General features: G+C 37.8%; 1 protein-coding gene across 1 annotated transcript in view; it reads right to left on the bottom strand.

The window, feature by feature from the left end:
• Positions 1-413: 413 nt before the first annotated feature.
• The window catches only part of LOC104586481 (electron transporter, putative (DUF179)), a 28,861-nt gene continuing 6,620 nt past the window's right edge, over positions 414-22,654 (bottom strand). The window contains exons 2-3 of the mRNA XM_010243731.3: positions 14,468-14,619; positions 414-1,245 (exon numbers count right to left, since the gene is read on the bottom strand). Coding sequence (XP_010242033.1) covers positions 565-1,245; positions 14,468-14,619 — 833 coding nt within the window. The 3' untranslated portion in view covers positions 414-564. The remainder of the gene's footprint in view (positions 1,246-14,467; positions 14,620-22,654) is intronic.

Below are 22,654 nucleotides of genomic sequence, written 5' to 3'. Positions count from 1 at the left end.
ATACAATTTTACGATTTCAGGTGGTTTTCTAAATCATGGCTAGAGGGACATTTTGGGGTTTTAAAAATTTTCAGGCACATGTGATATAACATTCAAACGAATCTTGATGGGTTTTTAACCGAAGAGAGGTCTTTGTCTGATGACATCACCCAACAGGGAGGTCTTAATCCGTTTTATAAATATAGGGGTAGTCTTAATATTTAGCATAAATATTAGAAAAGGTTTAACTCTTTTACCAAAAAAAAAAAAATCCTGCTGGTCTAATCTCCAGGTTGAATGATTCAACCCTGGGGAGGGCCTTAGTCTTTTAGTTCCCTTCTCAGTTTAGCAAAGCACCTCAACTTGTTCACATTGGGTGCCTAATGCCCTTTTAACTTTCAACAACTAGACTAAGTACTTAATCACTAGAGAAATTCTTAAATTGACCTCTTTCCTTTACTGTTCTATTTTCATCTAGGTAACAAAGAGTCACTTCACTAAGATAATACATTACATAAAAGATCTGTAGCATCTATCCAATCAAGTTCAGCAAACGCTCTGTACAATTTCATTTTGCACATACCTTCATGAACCATCCTGCTTTGGCTTCCGGCTCAGTTCTGAGTAATGACCACCCATTAGTTGCAAAATCTCTTCCCAAAGGCCTGATGAAGAATCCTGTGAACCCCCACAAATCAAATTTGCACTACATGCGGCAACATACCAGTAATCTGATTCAATCTCCTCTCTTAACTGATCAAGCTGCCATCCTGCATATCCAACAAAGAACCTAAAATCTTGAGCCCTAAGCACCCCTCTCTTTACTAGCCCTGCAGCTTCGTCCAAACTGTTTCTAGAACCAAAACACAGTCCAGGAATCACTTGTTCAAAACCTGGAAGTTGAAATTTCTCTCCGGTCTTTAACAAGAACATGCTAGCTTCTAGTGGCCCTCCAAAATGCAAAGAGCAATCTGCAAAGGTAGTTGCAAGGTCAAGATTTGTGGGCTTCATGTGCTTAATTCTCTTGGGAAGCGGGCGGTTGATGATGACACCAAATGGTCCCTCATACGGGCGTTTGGTTCCAGATCTGAGGAGCAGGACAACAGTTCTTTCAAAGGCACGAACACCATCAAGCTTCTCGGTGGCAACCAGAACACAACCAGTCTCAGGTACAGGAATTGGGTGGGCCCATTTAAGGCCAAGTGACCTGGTTGGCTCATGGTAGACCCTATCTTGAGCAGAAGAATCAGAATCTACATTTTGCACCTGGAGAAGGATTCCGGTGTAATTTCCCATTAACTTTGGAGGTTGTACTCATACTAATCATCAACAACATTAGGAAATGGGCCGGTACATAGCTTACAAAGGTGAATAGATCATGCAACCATTGTTGTGCCAAGATCATATAAGCAATATGTATTTTACTTGTAATGTGAGAAACCAACTTAAACACTTTGGGAGCATTATCTCAAGTTAATCAATGAATACCATGCACCGATGAAGAGGGCAAAACTACAACGGAAGGCAGCTGGGGTAGCAACTATCTGGACAATTTGAGAAAGAAGCGAAAGATTATTCAAGGATAAGTGCAGGAGCCTAGAGGACATTGTTGAAGGCATAAAGATCAAGACAGCAAACTGGGTAAAAAGCTTTCCAAAAAGTTGACAGTGGGTGATATCCTCAGAGCTTGGTTTGGAGTAGCAAATTCATCTGCTGTGAAGAACAAAATAATTATGGACTGCTTGCCCCCTCTGCCTAATAGAATAAAATTAAATTTTGATGGAAGCTCAATAGGAAATCCAGGACTGTCAGGAATTGGAGCTGTGCTTAGGGATGCTACAGGGAAAGTGGTGACTTTGTTTTCTGGGCATTGATAAATAGTAATAAGAAATTATTTAAGCACTAATAACTTAACAATGGATATGGCATTAACACAATGAAATGGTGAAATAGGATTCATATGGCTGACCTTCATAGAGTTGGGATAAGGCTTAGATGATGATGATGATGTAGTCATATATTATTGTTAGGATAAGCAGAAAAATCTAATGTAGGTAAGATAAGCAAGGACATGAAAAACAAGGTTTCTGTTTAATGCTTATACAAGCTGAAAAACATTATACTTGAAGCAGCAACAGAACTTGTTACAACTATCGTTGCTAAATAAACACGTGGAAGTCATTCCTATAGAAAATTTTGAGGATAATTAAACCAAGAGAAAGGAGGAAAAGAAAGTCATTGTTAGAGGAAAACCGAATCAACAAGCTTCAGTGCTATTACAAACATGGTGGGATATAATGCAGGAGCTGAAGAATCAAATTTGGAATTTTCTGAAATTTTCTATATTTCTGTATATTTGGACAGTATGGGTATTTTCGTCATTTTGACCAGTCCCATGTGAGCTTGGGCTATAGCATCTTGTTCATCTGGATTAGTAGTGTTTCTCTTTCAAATTTCAGTTTATTTGCATTAGCAGGTAGGAAGTTATTATGTTTCTTGATGCACAAGACCAGAAGTGGCTTTTTTGTAATTACGGTGAACAGTATTCCGGGCCACACAAGTCACTCTATAAATATATGTGTTCTCTTCCTTTTGAAGCAAATGAAGATTTCTTTAGAGCTCTGTTGCAAGTTTTGCTGTATGGAGTGATTCCTACAAACCCTAGAGTGATTCCTTGGGATTTCTCTCTTTTCTCTTCCTCTCTCTCTCTCTCTCTCTGTCTTGTGATAGTTTGTTCCAGCCCAACTGCATCAGGATCCATGAAGATACCCACTACAATAATAATCTTAAATTTTCCATTGGGCATACTCTGTCTGTATTGGTACAGAAGTTAGCCTGATGCATGCTATCAGTCCTCAGAATATAAATTCATTTTCTTTAATAATTATTACTTGTGAAGTTATGATGCCCAGGTATGGGTACGGACATGGACATGGATATAGGAAACAGGGATACAACTCTCCATTTTCTAAAATACCGAACACAAATATGAATTTGTGTATGCCAATTTAATATGCTTATATCATGGATTTATCTCTCTAGTTTTTGAAGCTAATCTTTTTTTCATTTTTTTTCTTTTGAAAAGGGTAAAGTATGATTCATTAAAAGAAAGAAAAAAAATAGAAATATAAGAAGAGGCCCACAAAACCAAAGATGGACCAGACAAAGCAAGGGCCAAATCACTTGGCCCAAACAAACACAAAGTGACGCTTATCTTGCCAAGTTTAATTAAATTTCAAAACATGTGTAGATTTTTTAATAATATAATTTGTTAAAATATACCAATTAAAATATTTTTTGATGTTATATAGTACATTAGAAGTAACTATGCGATTTTGATATGTATCCAACAGGACTGACACCAGTAGTACACTAGGCATGTACAGGTATCTGGCAGGGTATCATAATTGATCAGAGCTTCACATCCTGTATTGCATGATGAATACTAAGATATACCAATACATTTGATATGTGATGTTAAGATGATGGAATACCAGTGTATTATGTAGTTTAGCATTTGTATCTTTGTGAAACTGATATATATATATATATATTGAAATGTATATTCAATTTGGAAGGGTACTCTTAAGGCATGCAATAACATGGCTCTAAATAGTTGAAAAGATACCATAATAACAAGGAAAATTTGATTATCAAAACACAAAACATATCTTTCTCAAACAACAAAAGGAGCCATTTTTGTAGTAAATGACCATTAAAACTACAAAAAAAATGACTATAAAATTAGATTGTTTAAGTTCATATAAAGATGTCTACAATTATGGACTTGGCCAGCATGAAGATCACCATAATATTCACATATTATGGTCAAATTGTATCAGAGTCAGCATCAAGTATAGAGGCTACCTACAACTAGGGGTGCAACTTGCATTGGCCCGAGTAAGAATTTTTTTACTGCTTCAGACTTGGGCCTTTGGGCCAGACCCATTCAAATTTTCACAAAAGCCCAACCCAAGCCCACCCAAGTTGCATCCCTACCTACAACAATATTTATTTTAAACATCATGTTGAACTGTGTATTTCAATTAGACTGTCCAATGGCAATGACCACTGCCACGGAACAGGGGGCTCACCTTTGAGTACTCTGTGAAGAGCTAGGTTTCAGCAAAAGTGCAAAACAGTAAATCTTTCCTGATAGAAAGAGAAAGGAAGAGAGAGTTCAAGTGAAAGATCCAGCAAGGACTGATGTTGTCTTCTTCAGAGGAGCAGGAAAAAGAAGGGGCAAAGCAGAATGACGCAGATTGGGGAGATGATTTCAAGGAGAACATGGCATACGAAAAATTTAAACTGTTCGGAAAAAATCTCTGATAAGAAACCCAGTGTAAAGGAAACCCTTGAGAGGGCAAAAAACCTCTTGAAATTAGAAAGGGGATACAAGGTCAAGATGCTCAGTGGTGACATTCTAAGGTTCAGATTCAAAGCCAAAGATAAAATGGAGTTTCTAACCGTGGTTGATAAAGGAGTATCCCCTGTTGCGGAAAGAATGGGAGCCAGAAATGAATATCCAAGAAATGATCACCAACAAAATGAAGTTTTGGATCAGGATTTTAGATCTACCGGTGGAATCCATGACCAAAGCCATTGGAGAAAATCTCGGTAGACAGGTAAGTGAAGTAATCACAACTCGAGTTAGGAAAACAGAAGGAACGGAGAATGCCCACCTTTTTCTCAATGAATAAAGAAGAAAATTTTTATTAAAAAAAAAAGAAGATACAACTTTAATAGGTGTCAAGGTAACACCCGACCAAAGCTATGAAAACATGTTTATACAGGCTGGGATCTCAAGAACACCCCAGAAATTTTCTCCTAGATCTGCACTGTTAAAATGCTCAACTTCTGGTAGCCCACCTTGCTGGATTATTTCTCAGGGTAAGGGTGGAAATTCGCATCTTTAAACTGTTAGTGTGTGTTGTTCGTAGAATACTCTCAAATGGAACGAATAAATGGTATCCGATCCAGTACGAGAGGCTACTGGTGTTCTGCTACAAGTGTGGAAAGATAGGCCATCAACAGGAGAACTGTGAACAGTTCTTGGGGGCACATCTGGTGAATCAAGCAAATAACATAGTAGACACCCAAAAACTAGAGATAGGAATGGAAATCAAAGGTTATGGTCCCTGGCTCAAAGAGGAGGTCGGAAGTGAAGAACAGAAATTTATCAGTAATGAAGAGACAGCAGCGAGTCACAGGGAAGCCTGGCTGAACAGAACAGAAGGTTGGGCTATTCCAGGTTTGAAACAGATAGTTGTCTGTCAAAGTTCAACCTCTAAACAGCGGAAGACGGAACAAAGAGACAGACGTGAAGGGGAATTGATCAGAGCAAAAGGAAACAACAATGTTCAGCGTCAACTGTTTTCTGAGGTCTCTTCTCTGGCAAGCCCCATCAGGCCGGGGTTCCATGCAGGCACAAGTTTCGAAATCATGCTGTCACCAGTCAAGTCGATTGGTCATAGCGTCAGTAGTTACAATGGAGGCAGGCAATCCAGTGTGGCAAGTTGAGGGACTGGATTCTCACAAGTAATGCCAAACTTTCACTGTGGTGATTGAGCAAGGTACACATGGGTAAGGCCTAAAACAGCTCTCAGAATAGGAGACCAATTTGAACAAGTCCCCAGACAAACTCAGTTAATAGAGGACAAAGTACAAAATGCAAATAAAGGTTGCAAAGTTGAGGGGACTGGAAAATCTGATCAGAGTGATTCAGTTAATCACAAGTTGGGAATAGTGCTGGCTATAATAAAGAAAGATTAGGTGACGGCTGAGTGAGCAATTAAGCTATTTGGAACAGGATATGGTAATGGATGCGGGTCGGAAAAGAGCTCGACCGGAGTCTTCGAGCTCAAGTGATGCAGAAAGTCTGGTTGACCCAAAGAGCAAAAAGAAAGATTGGAATCGATCTGGATGAGACAGATTTTGTTCCTGACTCTCAGACTGTTGACAGCGAGAGAACGGTGGAAGGGGAGAAAACTCAGCAACCATCCGAGCTTTTCTGAGCTGGTGGGGCATGGAAAGAGAAGATAGTGCCAAAAGAAAGTGGTCAAATAAATACCCAGAACAACATGGACATCTATGCAGAACCAGCTGCAACGAACCAGATCAGTGAAGAGAATGCAACAGGGGAAATGGAGGTATGGACTTCGTACTGGTTAACTTTTGCAAGATGTTTTTATTTAATTGATAATACCAATGCATCTGTTGGTGTTTCAAGTAGCCAGTAACATGAATGCACAAATTTCCCCGAGTGGTAAAAAACAATTATATAAGAAAGGAAATTACAGAAAGTTTGTGAAAGAAAACAAGGGTAGAGGCAGGAAAATTGCAAATCAAAATTGAACGATGGGATTAATAGAATGCTTCATTTTTTTTTCAAAAGGAATTGAAAAAAAAAGAAAGAGAAACAGAGGAAGAGCATCAAAGAAATTTTGGAAATTTTGTGTGAGAATCAGAGAATAAAGAACAAAAGAGTCACTATGCTGTTGGGGGAGTTGAGATGTATTGAGTTGTTCTTGATGTCCTCTTGTTATTCAAATCCAGCTATTAATAGAAGGGTGCGGGTGGCTGCCTTCTCTCAGCCCCCAAGGGACCAATATTAGCCCTAAGTTGGAACTGTCAAGGACTGGGCTCTCCCTTGACAGTCCAGGCCCTTAAAAGAGTCTCTAATGATGTAAAGCCTAATAAAATCTTTCTGATGGAAACAAAATGCTCTTTGTTAATCATAGTTTTCAAGGCACCAAGGCGAGGCTAGGCGACAGGGGGTCACCTTGTTGCCTAGTCACCTAGGCGATGGATTTTTTTTAAGTAAAACCATATATCCTAGGGTAGTTCCCTAGGTTCCATAACCATCTTTCCTTAATAATTATTCATAATTTTCATAAGAGAAGTATAAATTTCATAAGTCTAGAAAAATCAACATTTTATGAGAAGAAAAAGAACAAAGGAAAGAAAATTCAAAAAATATAGGGGCAGAACCCCTACTTTTGTTATAGGAAAGAAGAAAAGAAAAGGTGGAAGAAGAAGAAGATGTGGAAGAAGAAAATGTGTTGTTTATTGGTCCAGGTTTTGAAATTTTTGAGGGTTCAATCAAGGATCAAAATTTTGATATGATATGCCCTGTATCGGGTGTATTGTATTGTATCTTTGGGGTCTTGATACACCTGTTTACAGGTATTTTCAGGAACCCATTTTTTTAAAATAATATATATATTTAAAAATGAAATTGAAAACCAAAGAAATAAAAAAAGGGGGAGGTATCGTTATAAGTACTAATACACTTCTAACGATACACAGAGGTGTATCGATACTTTGAACCATGGGTTCAATACAGCAGTCAGCAATGTTTGCATTGATTAAACCCTAACAAATAAGAAAATAATAAAAAGAAATTAGTATATAAACACATAAAATGAATATTCTAGTTTAATAATGTCTATTTTATAATTATAATGTCAAAAAATTAAAAATATAAAAGTATTTTATAACCCATTGCACAAAACTGCTAGGTGACTGGGCAAGGCGAGCCTCCAAGGGCGCCTTGTCACCTAGGCGTTGCCTTGACAACTATGTTGTTAATTTGCAAAAGAAAACTAAGATAGGTTAGAGATTGGGAGTGTTGGGGAGTTGATGTGATGGGATTATCTGGAGGTCTAGCAGTTTTCTAGAATCTGGACCTGGAAGTTAAAAGTCAAATTGACAAATGAGAGAATGATCACAGCAGCTGTGGTAGAGGAAGGAAAGGAACTGTCTATGATTTCCTTTGTTTATGGAGAGCTAGATAAAAAGAAAAAGGAAGAATTCCTAGAGTTATGGCAGAGAACTGCAAGTCTGGTTTCTGGGCCTTGGATCTGCATAGGGGATTTTAATATGATATTTAGAAGAGAGGATAAATGTGGTGGAGAGCTGATTACTTCTTCTATGTTGAAGAAGCACAAGAAGGTTTTGAGATCCTTGGTTCTGAAGCTAGTTATTAGCCATGGACCCAAGTTTACATGGGCAAATAACAGAGAGGGCAAAGGAAATATTAAAGAAAATTTTGACTTGGCTAATGGCAAATAGTCAATGGTTAGAAACTTTTCAGGAGGCTCGAGTGGTCAACCTGTCCATTGGTGGCTTGGATCACATACCTATATGTTTGGATACCTCTCCCCTATTGGGTAAGCTCAAAAGACCTTTTAGATTTGAAAACCTATAGAGTACTCATGAAGATTGTGCAAATCTAATAAAGGAAGCCTGGAACTCAAGAGGATAAGATAGAAGTCAATTATTGGTGGTTAAAAACTGTAGGAAGTAGAAACCAAAACTTTTGAAATGGAACAAGGTCTTTGGGAAGGTCGAGGACAGAACCAAAGCTCTTCAACTGGCCCTTAGCATACAAAGGAACCAACCTGGAAGTTCTTATAGTCAATCCAAGGTGAGAGAATTAGAGTGCCAATTAAATGAGGAATTGAAGATAAAAAAAAGGTAAGCCCTGGAGTTAATGCAACCTTCTTAGCCCTAATCCCAAAGAAGATAGATGCAAAGGACCCTAAGGATTATAGGCCGATTAGTCTGGTGACTAGCATCTATAAAATCCTGGCTAAAGTGTTGCCTATGAGAATCCGAATAGTACTACCATCCGTCATTAGTCAAGCACAAGGTGCTTTCGTGCAAGGAAGGCAAATAACATATCAGATATTAATAGCAGATGAGAGTGTCGAGGACATGAGAAAGTCGGGGAATCAAGGTTTTGCATGTAAGCTAGATTTAGAGAAGGCTTATGATCTCATGGATTGGAGTTTTTTACTAGAGATACTTGGGTGTTATGGCTTTGGAGATAGATGGTGCAACTGGGTAAAGGGCTGTATTAGTTCCTGAGATTACTCAGTCTTGATTAATGGGGTGGTCAAAGACTTTTTTCCAGCTTGTAGAGGCCTTAGAAAAGGTGACCCACTCTCTCCGTTTCTTTTCACCTTAGTGGAAGATGTTTTCAGTAGATTGATCTCTAAGGCAGATAGGGAAGAGGAAGTGAGTGGTTGGAGGATAGGAAGGAACAATGTCGGGTAACCCATCTACAGTTTGCTAATGATATCATAATATTTTGTGAAGGAGGTGGCAAGCAAAAAGTGAGGAACCTTAGAGCATTGTTACAACATTTTGAGAAGATCTCCAATTTGAAGATAAACCTGGATAAAAGTTGTGGTAGGTGTCAATATGAATGAGGAGATTATTCAATCTGTGGTAGATTGTCTAGGTTGTCCCGTTTCTTCTTGGCCCTTGCAATACCTAGGTCTCCCTTAAACCTGTTCATGGGCTGGGCTCGGGCTTGGCTTTTGCCAAATTTTGAATGGGGCCCGGCCTGAAGCCCGAGCCTGACACAGTGAAAGTCAAGCCCGAAGCCTGGCCCGTGAACAAGTCTAGTCTCCCTCTAGGAGCTAACCCAAAAGAGAGTAGTTTTTGGAACCCAGTTTTGGAAAGTTTGAGAAAAGATTAGCTGCTTAGAAAAGAAACTATATCCTCTATAGGGGGTAGAGTGACTTTATTGAGAGCCACCCTAGCGAACCTACTGGTCTATTTCTTATCCATTTTTAGGATTCCTAATAGGGAGGCTAAGAAGCTGGATAGATTAATGAGAAATTTTCTTTGGGAGCCAAGGGAGGAAAAGAAAGATCATTTAATTAATTGGGAAATAGTCTGTAGGAGCAAAGAGGAAGGTGGACTAGGGTAGGTTAACTCTCAAGAATAAAGCCCTCTTAGGAAAATGATCGTGGAGGTGGCCTAGAGAAAGGGAGAGGTTGTGGCATGAAGTGATAGCTAGTATGCATGGAAGACTGGAAAACAGATGGGATGCAGGTGTATCAAGACAAGCAACGTTGGCATCTCCTTGGAAAGCAATCCAAAGTATCCTCCCTCAATTTCTCAACTTTGTCAAGTATAATGTCAATTCTGGTAACCTTGTTTTATTTTGGGAAGACACTTGGGTGGGGACTGTTGCTCTAAAGGACCAATTCCCGTCTCTCTATTCTATTTCCCTTTACAAGGAAAAAGTTATCTCTCACTTTCTGCCATCTCCTATATCACCCTCGTCCTTAACTTGGGATTTTGGCTTTCGGAGAGGTTTGAGGGATGATGAACTTAACAATGTTTCAGATCTGTTGTCTCTTCTTGGCAGTGTCTTTTTGGACCCTCTTAGTGTGGATGTGAGATTATGGTCCCCTAATCCAAAAGGTTACTCCTCTTGTGCTTCCTTTTTTAAGTCCCTTTGCTCTTCCCTGAGTCGGTGGAGTTTTCCAACCAAGGAGATTTGGTATAGACATGTTCCACCTAAAATTGTTATTTTCTGCTGGGAGGTGTTTTATAGAAAGATTAATACCTTGGACTGCTTGCAAAAGAAAAGGCCTTTCATGTGTTTGTCCCCTAACTGGTGTGTACTTTGCAAAGCTAGTTGTGAGGATTGCTCCCACCTACTTGTATCTTGTTCCTTTTCTAGAGCTATTTGGAGTTGGATTTTTTCTTTGTTTGGGTGCAAGTGGAATTTGTCCACGGACTTTAAGTCAGTTGTTCGATCCTTCTTTTTTTGTGTGGCCTACAACAAAAGGAAAAATGATGTGGAGATGTATTAGAGAAGCCGCACTGTGGACAATTTGGGAAGAAAGGAATGCAAGGATATTCAAGGAAAAGGAAAGAAGCATTCGGGCTATTGAGGATTGTATCTTGACTAGGGCCATTCATTGGTTGAGAACTATGGACTTCTTTCATACTTTTTCCTTTTATGATATTTGGAGAAATTGGATAGTGGTGGCTAGCAGCCATACAAGGAAGGACAGGGAATCTGCAGTGTGGACCCCTCTGCCTGAAGGATGGGTAAAGCTGAACTTTGATGGCAGCAGCCAAGGAAACCCAGGCCCATCGGGAATAGGAGGGGTGCTGAGAGATACGGAGAGCAATACATTAGCCTTGTTTTCAGGCCCCGTGGGAATAGGAGACTCTAATAGAGTTGAGATTTTAGTGGCGGTACAAGGTACTCAGATTGCAGAACAATTAGGAGTTCAGCACTTGGTAGTTGAAGGAGACTCTCAAATTGTTGTGGGATGGCTGACAGACCCAGCTATAGCCATGTGGCGACACAAAGACTTATTAAGGAAAGTCAACTGGCTTACAAGAAATATGATTGTTACCTCTCTTTGGGCGGGAAGATCAGCAAACACCTTAGCGGATGGGTTAGCTAAGCAGGGGGCTACAAGGGAAAATTTATTTTGGGCTGCTTTGTAATTGTATTTATGGCTAATTCTGTTTTTATTTTGATGTAATACTACTCTGAAGAGGTAACAGCTCGTGCCTCTTTTGGGTTCTCTGTACTGCCTTTTTTTCTGAATTAATAAATTATCTTCATTCATCAAAAAAAGAAAGAACAGATTTTATGGGCTCAAAAGTCTTGTCAATCTTGGCTGAACCTAGGAGATAAAAATACAAGATTTTTCCACTAAGCCACATTGAGGAGAGCCAAAACTGAATAGTGGCTTTAAAAGATGATGAGGAGAATTGGGCTGAACTTCTGGGCTCGATTCATCCAATTTTATCTGAAGAAGATAATGTTGGTTTGCAATATGAAGTAAAGGAAGAAGAAATAAAAGAAGCCTTATTCCAAATGAGCCCTCACAAGGCTCCAAGCCTGGATGGGTTTCCAAATTCCTTTTCTCAACAACATTGGGAAGTTGTTGGGAGTCGTCTAGTTGCAGCTGTGAAGGATTTCTTCCAAAATGGCGTCATGCATAAAGATATCAATAAAACTTCCATGGCCCTAATTCCAAAATATAAGAACTTGGAGACTGCAACTCAATTCAGGCCTACAAGTTTGTGCAACTCCATTTACAAGATAATTGCCAAAAATGAAGCTCTTTTTTTCCATGATCATTAGCCTAAATCAGAATGCTTTTGTGCTTGGCAGAATGATTTTGATAATGTTTTAATATCCCATAAAATCATACATTTTATGAAAACTACCATGCAAAAGCAAAATTTCATGGCCATTAAACTGGATATGAACAAAGGTTATGACATGGTAGAATGGAGTTTTGTTAAAAATGATTTAAGTCAGTTGGGATTTGGTGATCTATTTGTTCAATGGGTCATGGAATGTATAATATCAGTGTCTTTTCAAATCCTAGTGAATGGTAGCCCAAGAGACCAATTTCTCTCACTCAAGAGGCTTAAGATAAGGGGACCCACTATCTTCTTATCTATTTCACTCTGCTTTGAGGTCCTGTCTCTGGCAATAAATAAGACGCCAGAGTAATTGAGATCCGAGAATATAATCTGGAAAGCTTTTTGTAATGGTTTAGGGTGTAATCTTTATACCAGGCTATAAGTTAGTTTTTATTTTAATAAAATTTCCTTTTTCTGTTATTATCAAAAATAAATAAATAAATAAGATGCACTCTTCTGGTGCTATTGCTGGCATTAAGACGAACCAATATTGCCTGTCATTACTCATTTGTTTTTGGCAGATGACTCCTACATTTTCTCAAATGCAAACATTGAAGGAGGGGCAATCCTGCATGTCCCAAACATGCATCCTAAGCTAGCAAAAGATTGTCTAAAATTATGGGAATTAAAATTGTGAAGCATCCCTCTTCCTATCTTGGGCTTCTATTCTCTTTTGGAAAATCAAAGAAAGGAATTTTCAATTACTTATGTGAAAGGATGAAAGTCAAAGCAAATGGATGGAAATCTGCCTTCCAATGTACACCAAGGAGGTAATGATAAAATCTGTCTTAACCTCCATGCCTACCCATGCAATGTCCTGCTTCCTAATTCCAAAAGGCATCTATGCTCAGCTAGCCAGGACTCAGAGAAAGTTTATGTGGGGGGCATCCAATTCCCATAAAAAAAATCAATTGGGTTAGCTAGCAAAAGGTTTGTAAAAGAAAATTTAGTGGAGACCTAGATTTTAGAGATCCTCATGTGTTTAACTTAGCCCTGCTAGCAAAATTAGTTTGGAGATCCCTCACCAGCAAGGAGAATCTTTGGGTTAAAGCCATTGAAAGAAGGTATCTGAAAGGGAAAAAAAAATTGGAATGCAAAAGCTCCTTCCTCTTGCTCATAGGGATTTAGAAGTTTTCTAGTAGGTAGGGATATCCTAAGAGAAGGGGCTTGTTGGAGTATCGCAAAAGGGGAAAACACAAGCATCTGGGATGATCCATGGCTAATTGGTCTTCCTTCCTTTAAACCAATTGGCCCAAGACCAAATTCTGATCAAGTGAAATGGGTTAGTGATTTAATCGATCACCAATCTCATAATTGGAACTCATTTCAGGCCCATTTTGATAGTGCAATTTCCCAGAGGATCATTGAGATGGACCTTCCTAGGGTTTGGTGAGGATAAGTTATTTTGGTCTCCAGATGCTAAAGGTAGGATCTCAGTCAAATCAGCTTATCATCTGGCTTTTATGTTGAATGCTCCTCAAGATAATGAAAGAGCCTCTGCACCTCTGCCTCAGGCTCATTAGAAAAAAAATTTGGGCGCTTAAAGTTCCCCCAAAGATAAAACCTCATGCTCTAGATTATTCAGCTATTATGTTGTGGTTGATTTGGAAGGCTAGAAATGGTTTTGTTTTCAGTGGAGTGATTCCTAATGCTTTTTTCACCATCTTATCTGTGAACAGGTTGATGAAGGAAGTTCTGAAAGTTTCCCGGCCAGAATCAACAGATTGCTTGCCTCCTAGTCATCCTTCTAATCGAGACTTTATATCTTTGCCTTTTTGGGATCTTTTTGTAAAGCTTATACTAATGGGAGCTTCTCCAGGTTGGGTTCTAGTGATTTTGGTTTCATGGTAAGAGATGATTCTGGTTCCTTTCTGTTAGCTAGCTGTGGTCTATGTAAAGCCAAGTCAGCTGAGTATGCTGAAATTACTGCTATTAAAGAATGTTGTCAAGCTGCTGTTTATAGGGGTGTGAAGAATATTCTGATCTTCTGTGACTCTAGTTCAATAGTAAAGCTTATAAATCTCAAATCATTTAACTGCTCCCCTGAAGCGTGGCCGATCTTGAATGGTATCTACAGCTTATCAGGTTTAAACATCAAGCATGCTTGTGTTAGCCAGAATCATAATTGGTCAGCTCACATTCTTGCTTCGAAAGGTAAGGAAGGGGTTTCCCCTGTCTGGAGCTCTCCCCCAGATTGGCTGTCGTCTTCTCTGGATGAAGACCTGGCCAGTTCCTCAAATCAAAATGGTGATTAGGTTGTTTCTTTGCTTGTTTTCTCTTTCTGTGTGGTGGTTTTTTTTTCCTTGTCTGTAATTTGCTCTCCTTACCTAAAAAAATGACACTGCCACTGTCACATTAGATTTTTCAAATTAACAAATACCAAGTGTATTTACTCTATACCTTCTCACTATCAAAGTTTTCAAATATGCAATTTCTTAATCTTTATGTGCATGACCATTCTATTAATAGATTTTCACAATCTCAATAGGGGAGAAATGTCATAATTTACCTGTTCGCGGGCAACAAGGTTTGCCCTGAAAGTTCTCCAGTCCGAGATTATACGCGACTTATGGGAGGTACTCTCATTGGATTTATTGCCATCAGAGCCAGGATCTTTTCCTTTCAAGCCATCACCTTCTGGAGTAGATTTGTCACTACTTCCTAAAAAGAGGAAAAAAAATCCACCTCATTATCCAAAAGTGTGTTGCATTATATGCATATATATAGAGGGGTACATCTTAATGCCAATTCAGTTTGCTATTAGTGCTGCTTTCCATGTGTTTAAACTTTAAATAATCTCAATGGGACTACCTGCATATATCCAGATGCTCTATTACAGGATTTTCCTCATTGATGTCCAAATAAGTCTGTGATTAATGCAAAACTATTCTGACATTACCAAAGAAAATAACATGGAAGAGCACCATTGTGCCTGTATTTAAAAACAAGGGCAATATAAAACTGCAATAATTATTATGAGGTTAAACTCATGAGCCACAGTATGAAATCTTGCCATAGAGCGACAATTATGACATGAATATTGCAAATTTGTCCCAAGATGGTGAGGAATTTTTAATTCGGTAAAAAAGGTGAAGGATTGGATTTTTTTAATGAAAATTTGTAGGTAAGGTTAGAATGCATAGTTGTAGAGAGACGCTAAGGTTCAGAGATCTTGCATAAAAGGGCAAAAATGTTACTTTGTGAAGAAAACCCAAAAACTATTGAGTATAAGGTTCTAGGTGGAACTTTTAGATGATATTCAAAAGGATAAAAAGTTGTAAAGATCTGTTAGCGCATCCAAATATCATGAGTAACCAAAGATCTTAGACACAAAAACATGAAAATAGATAAAATGGAAAAATTTTGAGCTTTGATGGAAAATAAAGAAAACCCCACCTAGGTTAGTTAAAATCCTTTGAGAATTTAGAATGAATGCGTTTTGATGAAAAACTTATGGCTTTTGATGGGTGTAATAGCCACTTGCAAAATTAAATAGACGAGAGAGAAAGAGGGTCCCTAGAATTATTCTAAGGCATGGAAATCACTCATCACATGTACCATGAGCTGTAAGATTTCAAATAAATTCTATCAATCCATCATCTTCACGTTTTTGCACTTTACATATGAATATAGACAATATTAGGGTGGCTAATCCTTCTAGAACTGGGAAAAAAATTATAGAATTCCCATCATCATAAGAAGTTTAATGATTCCTAAACTACATAACCTATGACTTTGAAATTATAAAAACAACTTGCTATGACTACACAAATCAAAATCTAAGGTTAAACACCAAGACTACATATACCCCTGCTGTCAAAAAAACAACAATGCATAAAAGTTTTAGAAAATTTAAGTTTTGACTATTTTCTCTTGCATCAATACATTTTTTCAATTTTCACTACTGTTTTTCACTATTCCTTTCCTTTCTGATCACTTTACTGCATTTTCATTTCACTACCAACATCCGCAGAATCATGCCCACCACTGTCACTAAAAGATGTCTTTTATCCTTCCCACCAACAGCCAACTATTTTCTATGCTAATCCTTGATGCCCAATCCCTTGCTTTCCAGTGGACTTATCCTGTAAAAATTTGTAAAATTTCTCTTAAATCTTCTTCAACAAATGCAGTCCTCTTGTCATTTTATCCACAACTATTGGATGGTAAGCTCCTTTTTTCTCTAGATTCTCCTCCAAGAAAACCTTCTGCAACAAACCTATGTTTATAACTCCACCATTCAAATGGAATATCTTCATGTGGTCATATTTCTTTGCTTTGTTCAGACAACCCATGTTCATGCCTATTCATCTTCAGAACAGCTTTTGTTTTATGGCCTAGGTTGTTGGATGGAAAGAAAGCAAAATTATGTTGAGGTTTTGGGGTGTTTGGAAGGAAAGAAACAACCACAATGTATAAGAAACATATAATTGCTAATATCATTGATCTCATTATTGATTGGTGATTGGTGAATCCAGAGTTAAAAGATGCGAATGAATCTTTTTTTGTATCTGGATATTGGTCTTTATTTGAAATTTTAGACGATGATGTTTAGGGACCTGTTTGTCATAGTATCTTCTGTTGTTTATGGGTGATAGCTCATAATTTCTTCCAATGCAGCCAACTGATGGAACTTTTCTTTTTTTTTTCTTCTTTTGAAAATTTTCTTTTATTTTTAATTAATTGTTTTTTTGTATCAAAAATGATTTACAACCTTAATCAAAACACTAGCTTGATCTAAATTTTTCTGATCATCTTCTATCTTTTTGATAAGAATTCCCTCAAGATGGTTGGATGAATTGAACAGACAAGCTGTCCTGTCTCTTCTGTTGTACCTGTCAGGCTGTCTAGTGGCCTTAACTACTGCATCACTGATCCTCTTTCAATGCATTGTTCTCTTTTTTATAGTCTCAATGTATCATTCTTTGTGATTATTTGAGTATCGCTTTTCTCAAGAACTTCAGTATCAGATTTTGGTACTATGTTTACAGAATATTGGCAAATTTGACAGGGTAAAATACCTCATTGTCAGTGGCCTTCACTAGAGAAATACCCACTATATCCTGTTTGTTTGGAACTTTAACATGCCTTAACTCCTTGCTTGTCCTTCCCAAGCCTCTCCATGTTCTTCACATCCCATTTGTTTCATGGATTGAAAGGTAGAAGAGTGCCTCATTGCGTAGCAGAGGGGAGTCTCAAGTGCTGCCATGACTTCTTCGTTCTTCCACCAATGCTCCTCTGTTTTATTGTTCTCAAACAGTGATCCATAAAACACCCTTCAAATCTTCCTACGAGACATTCAACAATCTAGATAGAATCCCAAAGGAACTCCATTAGGTCCTGTGACCTTAGATCTTTAAGGCCACTTTAAGCCTACCACCTCCAGCCTGGGAGGGGATACATACATACATACCATAGTTTTCAAGGTGCCAAGGCGAGGCTAGACGACCATGGCCCAGGCACCTAGGTGGGCGCCTAGCCCTCGCCTAGGTGACGGAATTTAAAAATAAGAAGCCAATAGATTTCTGCACCTTCTGAACTAGTTTTTTGGTTTTATACCTCTGCACTTACTTTTGTGCTTCTGTTTCTTACAATGTTGCTTCAAGTAGGCAAAACAAAATATTAGAGTTACAACTTATAGGTTAAACTTAAAAGAACTGAAGGGGGCTGTACATAGTTGTCAAGGCAATGCCTAGGTGACAAGGTGCCCTTTGAGGTTCACCTCGCCTAATCGCCAAGCAGTTTTGTACTTTCTATTATAAAATACTTTTTTATTCTTTACTTTTTGACATTATAATTATAAAATAGACATTATTAAACTAAAATATTCATTTTGTGTTTATATACTAATTTCTTTTTTATTATTTTCTTATTTGTTAGGGTTTAATCAACACAAACATTGGTAAATGCTGTATTAAACCCTCAAAGACTTCAAAACCTGAAGCAATAAAGTAAGAACTTAAAATTTTGTCTAATCAACACATTTTCTTTTCTTCTTTCCCTACAACAAAAATAAGGGTTCAGCCCCTATATTTTTTAAATTTTCTTTTCCTTCTTTTTCTTCTCATGATATGTTGATTTTCTAAACTTTAACATGAACTCTATACTTTTCTTATGAAAATTATGAATAATTATTAAGGAAATATGGTTATGGTACCTATGGAACTATCCTAGGATCTATGTTTTCTACATGAAAAAATCCATCACCTAGGCAATGCCTAGGTGCCCGTGTAGAAAACTAGGCGCCCCTCCTGTCACCTAGCCTCACTTTGGCGCCTTGAAAACTATGGGGCTGTAGCCCCTATTTTAGACCAAGAAAAGAAAAGAACCTAAGAAGAAGATGGGGGTAAAGCCCCTATTCTAGGTCCAGAAAAGCTGGTGAAAAAATATTAAAATAAAATAAGAAAATGAAGAAAAGTAGGGGTAGAGCCCCTGTTCTAGACCCAGAAAAGCTGGTGAATAAATATTAAAATAAAAGGAGAAATATGAAGAAGAAAAGAAAAGGCAGAGCCCCTGTTTCAGACACCAATGATGAGAAAAAAAGGTGAAAAAAACTGCAAGAAATTTAAGAACAAGAGAAGGGGGTGGAGCCCCTGTTTTATATCAAGAAAACTTAGGGAACAAATACTAAAATAAAAGAAGAAAACGAAGAAGAAAAGTAGGGGGCGGAGCCCTGTTCTAGACCCAGAAAAGCTGGTGAAAATAAATACTAAAATAAAAGAAGAATATGAAGAAGAAAAGAAGGGGCGGAGCCCCTGTTTCAGACACCAATAATGAGAAAAAAAAAAGCTGAAAAAAATGCAAGAAATTTAAGAAGAAAAGAAGGGGAGCAGAGCCACTGTTCTAAACCAACAGAAAGAAAGGAAACAGAGAACAAAACGAAGATTAACTCACCTTGACTTAGAAGACTGTGTGGAAATGATGGGGGGCTGTTGTTCTTTCCTCTTCCTCAGTTCAATTCTTTTGTCAAAGTGAAACCTCGAAGATTAAGTTTGTTTTTATTTTCCTCACAACAAAAACATGATAACATGCAATAGGTTCTATCATAAAAACTAAAACCAACCAATAAAATAATATATATATATTATATTTGTTTTTATTTAATAAGTATTATATATTTGTTTCAGTCGCCTAAGCATGCGCTTATCATTATATTTTCCTGGAATTTGGGCAAGGCGCTCTTTGAAAAGTGCCTAGTCACCTAGGCGCCCACCTAGGCGTTGCCTTTGACAACTATGATACATGCATACACAAACAGAGAGAGAGAGAGAGAGAGTTAAAATGATCAACAATGATCTAAACAATTTCCTCCTGATTGTTCAGTTCCCTCCCACCCATCACCAATTTAGAAATGAAATTCTTCTTCCTCCTGTTTGCTAGGAAATGGAAGAATTAGTATTTCCATAATCCCATCTCCTTAATTTTCCATTTACATCTAAACTTTTGGCACCAGCAAATTTCTTCCAGTAATATGTAGTAGAGTTTTATTTTCTGTACTGTTTTTATGTTGTTATTCTTAGGGTTCTAGTGGATGAGGTACCAGCTATTACTTGCCAACATTTTATGATTTCATTGATTGGGAATTGGTCAAAAATAAACAATGATCTTACCCAATGTGCCACTCTAACCATAATGGTCTTAATTAGTGCTTCCTTTGACCGACTTTGTGCCTTTGAACATTCCTGCATTCCATTGTTTTTTTTTTTTTTATAACCATCAAATTTATTAATTTTAAGAAGTAACAATGTACAAAGTTTGCATGCACCCTTTAGAGAGAATAATCACTACTACCTCTTCCGGTCTTCCCTTTCATTTTACTTACAATTGAGCCCAAAATAACTTATTGCTCACTACCCTTTCTTTTGCCAATGCGTAAACCATGCAATTAGCTGACCCTTGTACCTCCTAGATTTTTTTTGAGAAAATTTAACCAGATTTCATTAAGAAAAAGAGAGGGAACAAGGGGAGATATACAGAGCAGGGGAAGAACCCCTACTAGTTACAATGGAGGAAGCTTGTCGCTATACAATTGCTCCCAGTACACACCAAATTTAGCTAGGCCATCTGCAGTATGATTCTGTTCCCTAGGAATCCAGACTATGTTAACATTCAAACAACTCAAAGAATCCCAAGCCTCTGTCAGATAATGATTCAGTCTCCAAGGGCCCCCCTCTTTGTCTCTCCACCATTTAATCGTATTTTCTGAATCTCCCGAAATAATCAAATTCTGAATTCCCAAATTTTTTATTATCCTGATTCCAGTGAGAGCAGCCATCACTTCAGCCTTTGTGGAGTCGGCCAAACCAATTGGGCCACTAAAAGTCCAGCATATATTGCCCCTTTCGTCCTTACTATACCTCCAATACCAGCAGAACCAAGGTTTCCTAAGGCACAGCCGTCAAAGTTAAGGGTAATCATGTCTTATGAAAAATTATGAAGCATGTGATATGGCTTTTCTTGTTTGTGAACCTCAAAACTTAAAAGAAGAGCAAAAATAGAAATTTGGAAAAAAAGGCAATGAATGAGGAAATTACCATGATCATGATTAAGAAGAACAAAGCATGGCTGATGCCCTAGCGAGTCAAGGAATTAGCAGAATCAATTGTTTTGGGCCAACATTGTTAGAGAACCAGAATGATGTTTGTAGTGAAAAGAAAGGATAAACAGGAAATAAATGGGAATGTAAAGGACTAAAGGAGTTTTGGTATTGCCTGTAAATACATAAAAAAATTAAAAAAAAAAAAACTTGTAAATTTTGTCATTCTTTTTCCTCAAAAAAAAGTACATCAAGGCACATGTTCAGTCTTAGATCAAAGGTGATTTCTTGGAGTTCAAAGAAATAAAAAACAGTGGCTTTATATCATCAATTCAGAATGAGTGATAACATGCCAACCATAGCTATGATGAAAAATCCAGTGTTCAATATCTACTTTAAGCACATTGAATTGCCACATCATTTCATCATAGAACTTGTAAAGGATAAATCAAATTGCAATATTTGAGCCTCTGGAGATAAGTTGGCTAAAATTTTTACTAAGACAATCAGCTTTGATAAGTTCATTAATTTCAAGATATGTTAATTACATATTAAGGGAGGTGTAAGAAAGTTAACCCTATGTAGAGAGTTGTAAAATATGAAGAATTCTAGATAACTTAAATAGTAGAAGGTTGTTTAACCATGTTGTCTTTGGAAATCTCAAACTAAGTAACTTGTTAAATGATTAGCAAATAAAACATGCCTATAAATAAGGGAGGTCTGGTTATGTTAGACAAACTCCAAGAAGAGTTTAATAAGTGTTGAGAAGAGTCATCAAGTTTTGTGAGTCATATCTTGAATGAAATTTTTTTAGTCTAGCCCACATGTATTTAGCTTAGTTATCTCTCTTACTATCTATGCATCTCGGACTACATACTTTCATTGCCCCAATGAAATTGGTTTTTTTATAATAACAGAAAAAGGAAATTTTATTAAAATGAAAACCAAATATTACAGCCTGGTGTAGAGATTACACCACAAACCATTACAAAAATCTTTCCAGATTACATTCTTGGATCTCAATTGCACTCCAAAAGTTAGACCCTAAATCTGACATGGATATTTGAGCAAAATCCGGTAAGATGAGCACCCAATCAGTGACAGCCCTTCCAATGGACTCCACCACCTTCTCTAGCTCCCACTGACTGTCTGCGAATACTCTCCTGTTTCTTTCTCTCCATATGAACCAGCATACAGAAAAAGGAATACAACTCCAAACAATTTTGGCTTTTCTGCTTCCATTGAAGGACAGCCACTGAGAGAAAATTTCAGCCAGAGACTCGGGGAGGAACAGCTGCATACCAAACATCTCAGCCACACTACACAAAAAGAACAGATGAAAGACTGTTTCCTCACTTTCTTTGTACACATGGCATACGCTTTCCATGTGAAAACCTCTTGATTTCAGATGATCAGTGGTAAGGACAATCCATAGCCACCAGCCACGCAAAAGCCTCCACCCTAGGTGGAACAGGATTTCCCCACACACCTCTACAGCTCTCTTGCCCCATATGGTCTTTAATCATGGCTAGATAGAAAGATTTCACCGTGAACTTCCCATTCTTGCATTCCTTCCACCACAGTTCATCCCTTGATGAACTTTTTTTGAAGAATCAAGAAAAAAAAATCATAAAAAGAAAAAGATTACATCCTAACACCTGTGGTTGTCTAGATGACACACCAAATACAATCATAAAGGATTCTGCATTACAAAGCTCTAAATCAAGGAAATTCCATAAATTTTCAAACAAATCAGCTTTGGAGACTTGATCAAATTGCCCATTCCTGCTATCAAAAATTCAAAGCTCCACCCATTCACCTCCCTCTTCCTTCCTTCTTTCATACCCCTCACAATCCAGCTAAGAAACCTCAACTTCCTCCCCCTCTCCTTGACTTCCCACCAACCCCAAGATCACTCAATCTCGTCCAGTCCCTCCTCTTCTCCCCCTTCCTCATCCCACCCCTTGATTTTCTCTAAGTATTCTCCCTTATTCTTTTTCTCTTCTCTTTTCTTTTTTTCAAACTTCTCAAATGCTATTTTCGCGAAGCCTTCCCCTCCCCAAAAGACTAAACCGAGAGACTTTCCTATCTCGACCTACCTCTCCACCAAAATATTGATATTCACCTTCCCATTTTGTACTAATTCCTTGTCTTCTTGGT

The sequence above is a fragment of the Nelumbo nucifera genome, chromosome 5, assembly GCF_055504915.1.
Source record: "Nelumbo nucifera cultivar China Antique chromosome 5, China Antique-T2T, whole genome shotgun sequence".
In the NCBI taxonomy this organism is placed as follows: domain Eukaryota; kingdom Viridiplantae; phylum Streptophyta; class Magnoliopsida; order Proteales; family Nelumbonaceae; genus Nelumbo; species Nelumbo nucifera.
This window is presented reverse-complemented; position numbering and strand designations above follow the sequence as displayed.